Source organism: Myiozetetes cayanensis, unplaced genomic scaffold, assembly GCF_022539395.1.
Source record: "Myiozetetes cayanensis isolate MyiCay16 unplaced genomic scaffold, myiCay2020 scf2-11, whole genome shotgun sequence".
In the NCBI taxonomy this organism is placed as follows: domain Eukaryota; kingdom Metazoa; phylum Chordata; class Aves; order Passeriformes; family Tyrannidae; genus Myiozetetes; species Myiozetetes cayanensis.
In genome coordinates this window covers 27,985,659-27,997,927 of record NW_026087411.1, presented here as the reverse complement: position 1 = coordinate 27,997,927, position 12,269 = coordinate 27,985,659, and the positions used below count along the sequence as shown (strand labels likewise).

The 12,269-nt window shown below is 36.0% G+C and overlaps 1 protein-coding gene across 2 annotated transcripts in view; it reads left to right on the top strand.

Moving 5' to 3' along the window:
- The window catches only part of BABAM2 (BRISC and BRCA1 A complex member 2), a 167,313-nt gene that overhangs the window by 20,708 nt on the left and 134,336 nt on the right, over positions 1-12,269 (top strand). For both annotated transcript variants that reach the window (XM_050315649.1, XM_050315648.1), the window contains exon 4: positions 11,332-11,426. In XM_050315649.1, coding sequence (XP_050171606.1) covers positions 11,332-11,426 — 95 coding nt within the window. The remainder of the gene's footprint in view (positions 1-11,331; positions 11,427-12,269) is intronic.

Below are 12,269 nucleotides of genomic sequence, written 5' to 3'. Positions count from 1 at the left end.
TCTGGTAAAGCCACAGCTGGAGAACTGTCCAGCTCTGGTCTGTCTATTACCGGAAAAGCATGGACATATTGGAATGAGTACAGCAAGAGACCACAAAAATGACTAGAGCAACTGGAGCATCTGTTGTGCAAGGGGAGGCCAAGATAAATGGGGGTTCTCAGGAAGAAAAGGCTCAGGGCAAGCCTTACTAATATGTATAAATACCTGATGGGGGAAAGGAAGAAGTCTGGCTCTTCTCAGTGGTGGTCGCTAAAGGGAAATGGTTACAACTTAAAACACAGAAAATTCCATTCAAATGCTATAAAAAAACTATTTTGCAAGGATGGTCAAAGAGTGGAACAGGTTGTGCTTGGAGCTTATGTAGTTTACATACCTCCATCCCTGAGATATTCCAAAACTAGCTGGACGTGACCCTTAGCAGTCTCTGTTTACCCTGCTCTGAGCCGAGGGACTGGACTAGGCAGTCTCCAGAGGTGCTGTCCAGCCTTAGCTATCCTTTGAGTTTGTCAGAATATGCTATCTGGAGAAGCAAGTACTTGGTGTGAACAGAAATGGTAAGCACTTAAAACACTGCTTTGATAGTATCCATTTGGACTGCATTATACACATGCTGTAGCTCTCCAAGGCATTTTAAATATTAAGAATGTAGTTGCATTCCTTCTGAAGTAATTTTTTTTGTTCATTATGTCATGCACTGGAAGCTCGTACACTTTTGAACAGAAATCAATAGAATTAAATTTCTTATATACTGGAAGTTCTTAAAACTTCCATTTAGCACCTGTAAGGGAAGTTGTCTTTGCCAGAAGTTGATCTGGAAGTTTGCTCATGTGTTCGAGAGAGGGGCCAGGCTCATGTATCAGCCTACTATGACTATTTTGTCTATTCTAAATATAGTAGATCATGGCTCAAGAATACTGGTTGTTCTTTCTCACAAGATAAAAATGGACTATTAATTCCTAGCTAGCAATTATTTTAAGAAAAAGGATATGGCTCTGTATTTATTCAGAATTTTTAGTAAGTAATGGCTGTATTATATGAAGCCAACTACCCTATGAGATAGAACATTTTGAAATTGTTATACTGTGTAGCAGACTCAACCTGTTGAGTGTTGGTGTGTTCTGCAATGTGTAGTAAATTCCACTTGAGCCTTGTTTGGTGATTATGATCAAGATGCAGTCAAAAGAAGCTTCACTGGATGGCATACTTTAGAAAATGGTGTCATATTTTCTATGTGACTGTCTTATTTATCACCATACAGGACCGTGTTTGTGCATTCTGAGAACTTTTAAGTCTTTTCTTATTTCAGGTAGAGGCTAGAAGTGTTCCTAATTCATAACAAAAATTAATAGATTAAAATGCCCATATGCAAGTCTATAGACATGCAGACTATATTAATGTTCTAAATGGCTGTAGTCCTGTTAAAATACCTAGAAATATGATTATAGACTATGCATTCAATGTCAGTATTGAGAAATCTGCTTTTTACTTTTTCCCCTGAGTTCTTATATTTTTAATATCACATAAGCAATTAAAAAAAAAAAAAAAAAGATAATACTGTTGCTCTCTCCACCTTCGTAAAACCCAAACCACACATTTTAACCATGTTTTATATTTTAACAAGACCAACTGAGAGTGGTGTAAACAAGTGTATCTTTTTCAGAAGTATCTAATAATAGCAGTGAATTCTAGTAATAATAATCCTCCGCGTTTCAGTGTTAAATGTTTGAAAATCCTGTGAATCATTCAGTCTCACAGCGTGTGGAATAAATAGTGATGTGAGGAGATTCAAGAAAGCTTTAATAATTTTGTGTTTAGATCTGTAATGATGGCAGGGGAAGACAGCCATAGTGTGCGACCGGAGATATTTAGATACTTTGTTGTAGGCTGTTGCTAGATATGTTATCTTTCAAGGACAGAATATTTCTGCAGAGGAAGGTTGTGAAATCTGCCAGAATAAAAAGATTGGCTGAAAATGTTCAGGATCTCCAGTGTAGGGGCCTCGGTATGTGGTACCAAACACAGGCTGAAGTGTGTAGTTCCTTTGTGGTTTGTGTTACATCCTCTTTGCAACAGATTAGGTCTTTGCATCTCATCAATCATAACTGCTGCCACTGCACAAACACCCCAGCATGAATCCTAGTGTGTTGAAAACTGCTGGTATGCAGCTTTAGGGAAGTATAACTGCATAGCTACAGTCCTGTTTTGCAAAAGACTAGAAAATTCACAATTTCTTGAAAAAGGAGAAAGTGTACTTGCAGGCAAGGCAGGGGCTGACTACCTGTAGTGTAAAATAATTGCTTTGGTGGCTTCGGTAACAGCAAGCATCTTGTGAGTTAAGATTGGCTTGTTGGCTATTTAATGGGTTTTTTAGATGTCACGTTCACCTTACTCTTGCAAGTATTCAGAGCTGCTGGAATGTTACACTGAACAGTCACTCAGCTCCAGCCAGGGACCTTGGAGATACCCACAATTTTATACTAAAGAAAATACTATACCAGTGTTCAAGATGAATTAGTTTGTCGTACTAATTGCCTTCCATCACACTTCAGAAATTTTGAAGTGATGCTTTCAGGCAGACACTTTTACTTTATTTTCTATTCTAAAGGAAATAATTTTTTTTTTGTTTTCATGCTGAGAATGGTTAGAAAACTTGAGCCTGCTCTTGTTAGACTGTCAGTTAAAATCTGAGACAGCCATATTGTTTTTATTAATTCATCCAGAACTCAACGTTATTGCATTAAACCCAGTGCTTTTCTCTATATTTGAGTTTTTCAAAACTCTTAAAATTTGAGTTTTAATTTCTAGAAGACTGTCTGTAATACCCTGTAAGAGGTTGAATCTGTGTTCCTAGGACAAAACTGATTTTGTGTGGTATGCAGAGCTATCCTTTATTGCTAACTGAACAGCAACATCTGCTTAGTAAACTTCCATATTCTATCTGGAGAAGTATTTGTGTATTTTGAGGTGAAGTGTTCTATAACTCTTTCAGATATTTTGATCTTAATTGATAAAACATCAGGGCAGGTGTCAGTAGAAATTGTCAGGATAAGCAGAGTTATAAACTGCAATAGTTTCTATTGAATAATATTAAAATTAAAATACACCATTTAGAATCAATTTACAATTTTGTCCTAACAAACCCTGGAATATCTTAGTTTTGGTTTTCCTTTTTCACTCAAGCTTTCGTTCTGCTTGCTAAAAGAGTTTGGTTTTTTGTTTGGTTTTTTTCCCGTGCTCTTCACATTTTCTTTTTCAGGCATTGATGCCTCCTTCCCTTCTGACCTTGAGTGCTGTCATCTGGAATTTCACAGTGATTAAACAATGTGTTGCCCTTGTGATGCTACTGTTCTCTGTGGCCTCTTGAACTCTAGTATTTTCATCTTCTGCCTGATTTTCACTGTTTTTATGTGAGTGGATTATAGCTCTGGGTTCTACTGCCACCACTTTGTTTTCCTTGATCCCAAAGAATATTGCTTTTTTCTCATTTGAAGCTTAATTTTTCTTTTTTTTTTTTTTTCTTCTGTTTGTTAGTTTCTTACTCATTTTAGTTATGGGCCTTAAAAGGAGGAAATCAGTATTGCTGCCTAAGTAGTCTAAGAATATTGCCCATAATATGTGGTACAGAATCTCATCTGCTTTTATTGTTGTGATGGAACTCTTTCAGTAAGTTCATCCAGTCTTCCTGTGGCTTTCTATTTTAAGGAGGCAGTTAAAAACAACAACAAAAAAGACAAATATAAAGAAGAACCTGACCTCTTTGTTGCCCTTTTAAAGACTGCTTTGCAAATTTATTTGCTAAACATTTGTTTGTTGTGCCAATAGGCAATTGTAAAAATGATTTTGCAAGTTATTGTAAGATTTAAGATTCCCATAAACCATGTTGCTGCAGTGCATGGTGTCGGTGTTTTGTGCACCATTCAGTTATTTTACACAGGCTGTGGTTCAGTTGAGGCTCTTATAGGAAGGACTTTTTGGTTGCTGTATTTCACATTATACTTAGGTGATATCCTTACCTGTATGGTAAGTGTGTTTTTCTGGGTCATGCAACGTGTCACAGATTTTTCCAGGCGCTATGTTATCTGAAGTTTGTCTGAGTCTTGCTTCACAGGACAGGAAGAATAACTCTTTTTCCTTTAGTAACTTGTTCATTATCCAATGAATGTACCTAATGGGAGTGTTGAAAGACAGTCTAATCTTTTTGCTATATTTATTTATTTGTTGAATACAAAGTTTACAACAGTATTTTCCTCTTCTAAACAATCACTTTTCTCTCACTTGTGTTTTTTGTGGGTTTTTTGACACTTTTCCTTATGTGCTGGGCTTCTCTTGAGCAAGTAAATGGCAGAAGTTTTTGCAGGTGTAAGTCTTAAACTTTAAAGTGTATTTCTTAAACTAAAAGTGTATTTCTACATCAAGAGAAGTGACCTTAGAAGTATCTTCAGAGGCTTGAAAGATTTTACATTAGGCCTCCACACTGGTATTACTATTGTGCATTGCTACTTCACTCCTTCCTACTTTTCTCTCCTGTTGGGGCTGCATGTATTGGTGATGGTCCACCGTCCATTTGGTTAAATGTATTTATCCTTTGCCTTCAGCTTTCCTTTTCTGACCTACCCAGTGTCTCTGTTTTAAATTCTCCAGGGTTGCCTGGCTTTAATTTCTACCGATATCATATCCCTTCTTCTGTTATCTGTTCTTGTCTTTGTCCTCTTCAGTTCTAGTACTAACATTTCTGAGAAAGTTACTCAGCTACAGAAGTGCATGTAACTGAGATTGTCCTGATGCCCTTGCTCAACTTGGAAACCAACTCATTTATTTTTATTCTACTTTTGCAGATTTGCCCACCTGGCAAAAGAACATAATTTCTCTTTCTGTACTGTCTTACAGCTTCTTTTTTTGTCCTACAGCAGCATTTGTTAGTTGAGTTAAGGTAAAAAAAACCACGCACACCTGCGTGTTTTGTCCAAGAATCAAATTAACATCCTGCAAATTCTTCCTATATATTTTTTTCTTTTATTGGAAAACTATGACTTGATTCACTAGCCCAACGATAGGTGTCTAACTGAGGTTCCCTAGAGTACCTTGACTGTCTTTTTAGCTCCTGACACAAAGGGCACTGATCTCCATGAAAAAGTATGTCATAGCTGCCATAAATGTGCCCTGAGACATCTCAGATGACACTAAACAACTTGATTAATCAGTTGACCCAAGTTGCTGGAAACTGGGTCTTTTGCAGCTTTGCATGTAGTAGAATAGCTGGGATTTCTTCTGGAGTGTCAGAGAGGTACAGAGAAGGTAGGTTTCTTTCTGATACAATCAAATACCTTTCTTTCAAATTATCCCTCTATTCTGAAATGTTTTTGAGTCTTTAATAATGACTTTTTTGCCTTTTGTTTTCTGATACCTTGATTTGCATGTGAAGTCAGAAATTAAGTTCAAAAATATCGTTTGCTTGAGAGAAGAATAGCCTGGCAGTGCAAATACTGCACTAAAATAGAATTACTCCTGTATCTTCCTTCACTAGTAATAGTTTTGTATTTAACAAGTTTGAACTGTCACTTCAAGAACGAATCTTTCTTGCCAACCAATTAATAAGAGGCTCTATAGGTACTATATTAGTGTGTTTGACTTAAAACCTGTACAGCAAAAATCTTTAGGGTGGAATGCAGTAAGTGGTGGGCAGTTCTGAGTTTAGTTCATTTAGATCCTCTCATACTGCTGGGTACACTGACTCAGTATCTTGGTTGCAGGTTGTAGTGAGAAACTGAGTTTTGTATCTGTAAAGACAATTAACAATGGCTGGTTTAAGTAAGAGTTTGTTCATAGAAGAGACTGATCAGTAGTTTTTGTGTACAATTTGTGTGGCTACTAGAATGGACAGGCTAGCATTCTGAATTGATGAATAATATAATTCTACTGACTTTTTCTTTTTAATATTCAGCAAGAGCGTTTTCTGTATTTTCCCAAAACTGATTCTGCTCATAGATTTGATCTCATGCTTCAGCAATTTTCCCTGTTATTTGTGAATGCATTTCATGATCAAGTTGCATTTAGATTTCTTAAAAGCCAAATGGGTTGATCTCCTTCATAACAAATTCCATTCAGATTCGTATTACTCCAGGCTGCAGTGGCCACACATGTTTATTCCACATACTTAGTGCTGACTTAGAAATTCTTGGCATCAAAAGAAACTGAAGAAGATAGATATCTTTTCAGAAGCAGAGTTTGGGAAATAACTGGTGCGTTGCTTCCTGATTTTGCTACCTTTAGTTAAGCAGAGATGTTAGTGCTGTGGCACTCTTAGCATAACATCTTTCAGTATTACCAAACTTATAGTGTGGTTAAAAAAGAAAGAAAAATACCCCCAAAAGGAAGTTACCAGGAGGAGAAAAACTGTATGTAGGATAGGCCAGTAGAAAGCAAGTGTAAGGATTTTAGAAAATTCTCGGTTTCAGAGTAAGACCTATCTGTCTTGCTTGTAGTTAAGTCTTATTCCTTTGTTAGATTTGCTTATACATTTTAATAGATGAGAAAAGAACAGCCCGTATGTGTTTTAAAAGAAATTATGGATTTAAGTATTAATATTTCTATCTTTTTGTCTGTTGGGAGCATATTAACTTTTCTTTTGAAATTCTGTGAAGTAAAATATTTCAAAATGTAATGCTGTTTGCCTGAGGAGAAAAAAAGGAAAAGAAGGTAATATTTTTGGATAATGAAAAGCAACAGAGTATGATACATCCTTTTTCTTCTAAATTTATCTTTGATTTGATGTCTTTAACTTTATTGAAGCAATTTTAAATTCTATAGCAGTGTGTAATTGGAAATATAATTCCACTGAAGTAATTATTGGCTGGTGTATCTACAGAAATGAGAAAAGTATGGGCTGAGTGTGAAGGTTTTTCTTGCCTTGCTCTTATACTGGAATGGTCATTCTCAATAGTGCTGTGGAACACCATATGGTTTGCCTTCCATCAGGGAAATAAGGGCAAACAGAGTTGAAACATATGAAAAACTACGTACTTACGTGCTGAAGATGCAAGGAAAAGGGTATTTGTTTCGTTTAGGTGAGAAGGGGAGAGAATGCATTTTTTAGGTTTTTTTCTTGCCCGGTTAAAAGGGTAACCATTCTCAAACTCTAAGCAAAATAATTTTGCAAATGGCTTTACTGATTAAAAATGTTATTTTTATTTACCCCAGCACATTTATATTTGACAAGGGTACACCATAGGTAGTATCCTGTAAGTATGCATGTAAGTACTTGTTACAAAAATGGATATTTCTACTAGGTCAAGACGAACTGTTAGCTTGTGATTCAAAATATTTAACACCTTATATTTTGTAAGCTCATGCAGAGACTAGTGTTAATATTTATGTGAAGTGAAACCAGACTTGCGTTGGCTGTTGTGATTGTTTAAATGCCTTTTATTTGAGTGTAATGGAGCATTTTTTATTTATGCGTCATAACCCTGCCAAGCAAACTGTTAACTGCAGTTTTAATTTCTCTGGATTGTGGTATTTAACAAACTCAGATTTAGGATGTTTCCCTTAATCTCTAGCCTCATTTGTTACAGTGTATTTTTGTTGAGAACGTATGACTTATAAAAATAACTCATTCTCATAGTTGAGAATAGGGCAAACTCATTCCTTAGGCTTAAGCCTTCTAGAGTCAAAGGTGCTACTTTTTCTGTCCAAAGACAGTAAATTAGGCAAGACATAAGTGAAACTATTTGGAAGGGGAAATCACAGAGCAGAAAGGTTAGAGAGGCCAGGAGTGATGAGGATGGATGTCTGCTATGGTTCAAAAAAAGGTTCTTTTTTCTTTTGCTTTAGAAACTAGCTGAATGAGTTTGGATTCATGGCAGAAGTAAGATTTAGTAGAATAAGATTTGACTGAGGGGACACTTCATTCCTTTTTAAATATGTGAAATGTTTGTTCTAAAGTCAGATCTTAGGATGTTTGATAGTAAGATCTATATTTGACTTCCAGAATGAAAGCCACTGATGATAGAGAATCATTGCTCTTTTCTGTTACCATTGAAGTGGAATTTTGTTCTGAACTTCTTTGTCTTTATTAAAATTTCACCCAACCTATGTGAGACTTGATTGTAGCAAAATAAATTAGTGTTTACATTTGGATAAAAACCTGTAGTACTGTAGGAAGGAGAGTGTAAATGATGTGTTTCTGGTTTAGTTAGAATATAAGGACAGCAGCATCATTTTTATGTTCCATAGGGTTGTAAAATGTTTTGAGTATGGCCTCAGCAATAGTGTTTTGTGATTGTATGATTAACAGGCATTGAAATATTAATTTTATTTGTTGTGAAGCCTAGAGAGCCTGTGTAGCTATGTAATGCATGGCGTTTTGGAAAATGACTACACTATAGGGAAAAATAATCTTCATGTACACTTTGGCTTTAATGTTGATATGTTTGGTCTCAAAATGACTTTTATTGAAGGGATTTGAGAGTTTGGATTTGAGGCATATTTACCCTGAACAAGTAGAAGCAATTTTATCAATTATAAGTAATAATAACAGAAAATAAAAAATCAGTGTTACTTTTTACTCTGGATTCTTTCCCTTGTACTGAATACTTCTTTGGGATCAGTAGGTCATTAAAAGTTTTTTAAACCAAAATATCTGCTTAGTTGGTCACTCACTGTGAAGAAGGACTGATAGGTCACTGATATTTAAATGGAAGAAAGGACAGAAGGTGGTAAAGAAGAAATATGATCATGTGAGGTAGGTAATAGGTTGGTTTGGCCAGCTGCAACATGATGTGCCCAACCTCGGTGAGATCACAGAGAGCGTACCTTCTCCAAATGTCTCTTATCCAACAGCAAGAATCACTGCATGGGATATGCAGCTGACCTGAACCCCAAATTGTAAAAGCTTACTGCCTCGTGTTGAACTAATAATGCCAATTTTAATTTACTGTTACACTGAGCACTGTGTATGATGATGTTCTGGGACTTGCTGTGAGCAACGTTCACTTCATGTAAAACTGAAAACACTGGGAAGGGAAAGAGTTTGTACCTGCTTGAGCCTCCATGTTGCACCTACTGCCACAGCTTTCCTGAGGTTGCCCCCTGACTGTGGAGCTTGCAAAGATGAATACAGTTTACTGCCAGTCAAACTACCTGAGCAGAGTCTTGAAGCCATCTCGTGATGTAACGTTCTGTAATAGTTTTATGCTAGTTAAATATGGAGGTATAACCTAAAAAATGTGCAGTTATTTTGATTCTTTTATTCTAAGCAGCCTTTTGTAGTGTGTGTTGTAGTTGGAGTGCAGCTCCTAGTGAGCTGAGCTGCTGGTATATGCACTCTATTTCATCAACTCTTTTAGAGCAGGAATGCGGAGAATGAAAAGCATGCAACCAACAACTGCAGTATGGAAAGTGTGTGTTAAATGAGTTACTTATCATCACATAGGAACATGGCAAAAACAGAGATACAGTTCTTTCCTTCAGAGCACCATTGGGCTATCTAAGTCACAGGCCAAACTTTTTCATTGTGCTGTGTTCTCAGTTATTCATAACAAGCCTCTTTCAAAGCTCAGTTAAAGAATGTATTAAGGTGCATCTCCTTCAACAAATAACCTCGAATTCACTGGTAGAGATTGGTGAGGTTGTTGCAAAGAGCCATACATGACATTTTAATTGCAGCAAAAGTAAGAAAAGGGTTGCACTATGGTGATATAGGAACTACCCAGTCCAGTAAACATCAACTTTTCTGAATTCTTCATTGCTGTATTACAGTTTAGGCAATCTAGTAATTTTTTCTCTTTCTTAATAAAGATGCATTTCATGTTGCAATTTTATGCCATATTTTCTAGGATTGGTTCCTGTTTCGTTCTTCTTTTAAACTAAATGAAAGGTTGATTTTTATGTTGAGCATCTTGGGAATTTCAACTGGCAGACCTCTGCTATTTTCTGCACCCTATACTTGCACGTGCTCCTGACAGTTGTGAAAGGAAAGTAGGAGTGTGGACAGGAGGAACCCACACTGTGCTCTACTGAGTCGCATGATCAGTGTGTTCATGATTTGGAGCGATACTCTGGTGCATACCTACCCCAAACTGGCCATTGGCTTCTTGGTCATGAGCCATTTTCCTCTGCAATTAATTTTTACAACATCCTTGCTTCCAACTAAAGCCAAGATAAGTTTACAGAATATCAGCAATTAAAACTGTCATGTTAAATGTCTTGACAGGGTGATATCACTGAGCCAGCCATGTGGCTTTGCAAGATTCCTTCATCTAATGCTTTTTTCCAGATCTGCATTCATAAATTTTTAAGAAATAAAAAGTGGTTTAACTTTTTCTGAACAGAATTGTTTATAAGTCTTACCACACTGGCTTTACTTTGCTGTGTGGATTTCAAACAACTGGTAACACATAGTAGGTACTGTCTTATTTTTTTTCTAATGTCTGCTACCTCACAAATCTGCAAAAGCTCAGTTACTCTTTTGTATCACCATAAGGAAGAAAGAATGATTGGAAGCTAGACAAGTAAGGCAAGAAACATTTATTTTTATTTTTTAAAACTTTTTTCTTTATCTGTGAAGGTCTTTTCTAAAAGCTCAGATCCATATGACCGCCTCTTGATCTATATGAACTCTGAAGTATATTTACTAGTGAAATAATGCAACCCAAATTTCCTTAAGCTATCACATCAGTGATTAATTGGGTATCTTGTGACACTGGCAAGATGACAACTCAGTGTCAAGCTGTGATGAAGTTTTATATTTTTAGTTAATTTTAGTCTCTCCATTTAAATGTGTAGTACTGCGTTTCTCTTGGCCAGAATTTGGATAGTTGGAATGGTTGCTGTTGAACTGTGTATTCTTCCTGCAAAGAGTTGGGGGTGGTAAGGAAAAGAGGGAGTAAGTGCTACTAAGTTTTAAAAGCTCTGGTATTTTGAAAATTGTGGGCCTTAGTAGTTTGAGATTGACTTTAACTTAATAAACAAAACACAGCCATCTAAATATGGTACTTTTTATTAAAACAAGATCTGCTTTCAAAGTTGGTGTTTTGAGGCAACCCTCAATAACGTTTGCAATGCCATTTGGGATACAAAGCAAAAATTTATTTCATGTTTCATTGCTTGCAGAGGAGGAGGAAGCTGTGCCTCAGGAATTTGACTTCATCCCCCAAAACATCTGATGCTTATCTTGCATGTGAAATTTTGTGAAAATTACATGGATATATACATGAAATATTTTTAATGTACCTATTAAATTCTGTGTTAAAAATGTGTGTCATATGTGATTATTTTTTATTTATAATCACATATGTAAAAGTGCAAACAGTGTTTTCATTTATTGCTTTTCAGGGGATATAATTTTCAATGCTCACTATCCTGACCTGCCACCAGATTTTATCTTTGGAGAGGATGCTGAATTTTTGCCCGATCCTTCTGCCTTGCATGTGAGTACTTTACTGTTGGAAAATTTTACACCATGCAAACTTGACTTTTTTAGAATAGCTTCAGCAACAGAAATTTTCCAACAACGCAAAATAAAGAAGAAACCTACCTTTTCTCTCACTTTTATGTGAGTATAAAAATTTTGTTTTCTAATGTGATTTAAAGTTGAATTCATAAATGGCGGAGTGGTGTGTGTTAAAGCATTTTAATCAAGACAATATTACCTTTACAAAAACTATTCAGAATATCTTTTAAAATATGTCTATTTACTGTCTGACCATCTTAAATGTTCTGTCTCGGAAAAAAATGATTGATAAATTGTGTCTTTAAAAAGCATTTATTTCTAAAAAAAAAAAAGCAGCATAATTTTGTGTAACGATGTCGATTTTAGTTTTCTCATGAGGAAGCATAGAACCAGGTAGTATGTTATGGCAACCACTGCACGTATGTATATAAATTATATATATATATATAAAATATATATGTGTATATATATGAGATCTTTAATTCTATAGGCTGTGTGTAGCGATATATAGGAGTCACTGATAGAAACATGAACCTGGGAAACGTCTTTTAATTGAACTTCTCCTTGCCGAGGGGAGGGGCTCTTTTCACAGTCCTCTCCTGTGCAGCCCCTTTTACACTTTATGATCGTCTCCAGAGCTCCCCAGAGTAAGTCAGGGGCTGTCGTGCTGTGTTACAGAAGTCACAGTGGAGGAGTGCGAGGCAGTGGCCTCAGAGTTGAATGTGTCCTTTGATGTGTGACATGGCAAATGCTGGCTTTTGGTTTTACCTTTATTCATTTCATAGTAAGTTATATATAAAAATCTTTAAAGTATTAATTT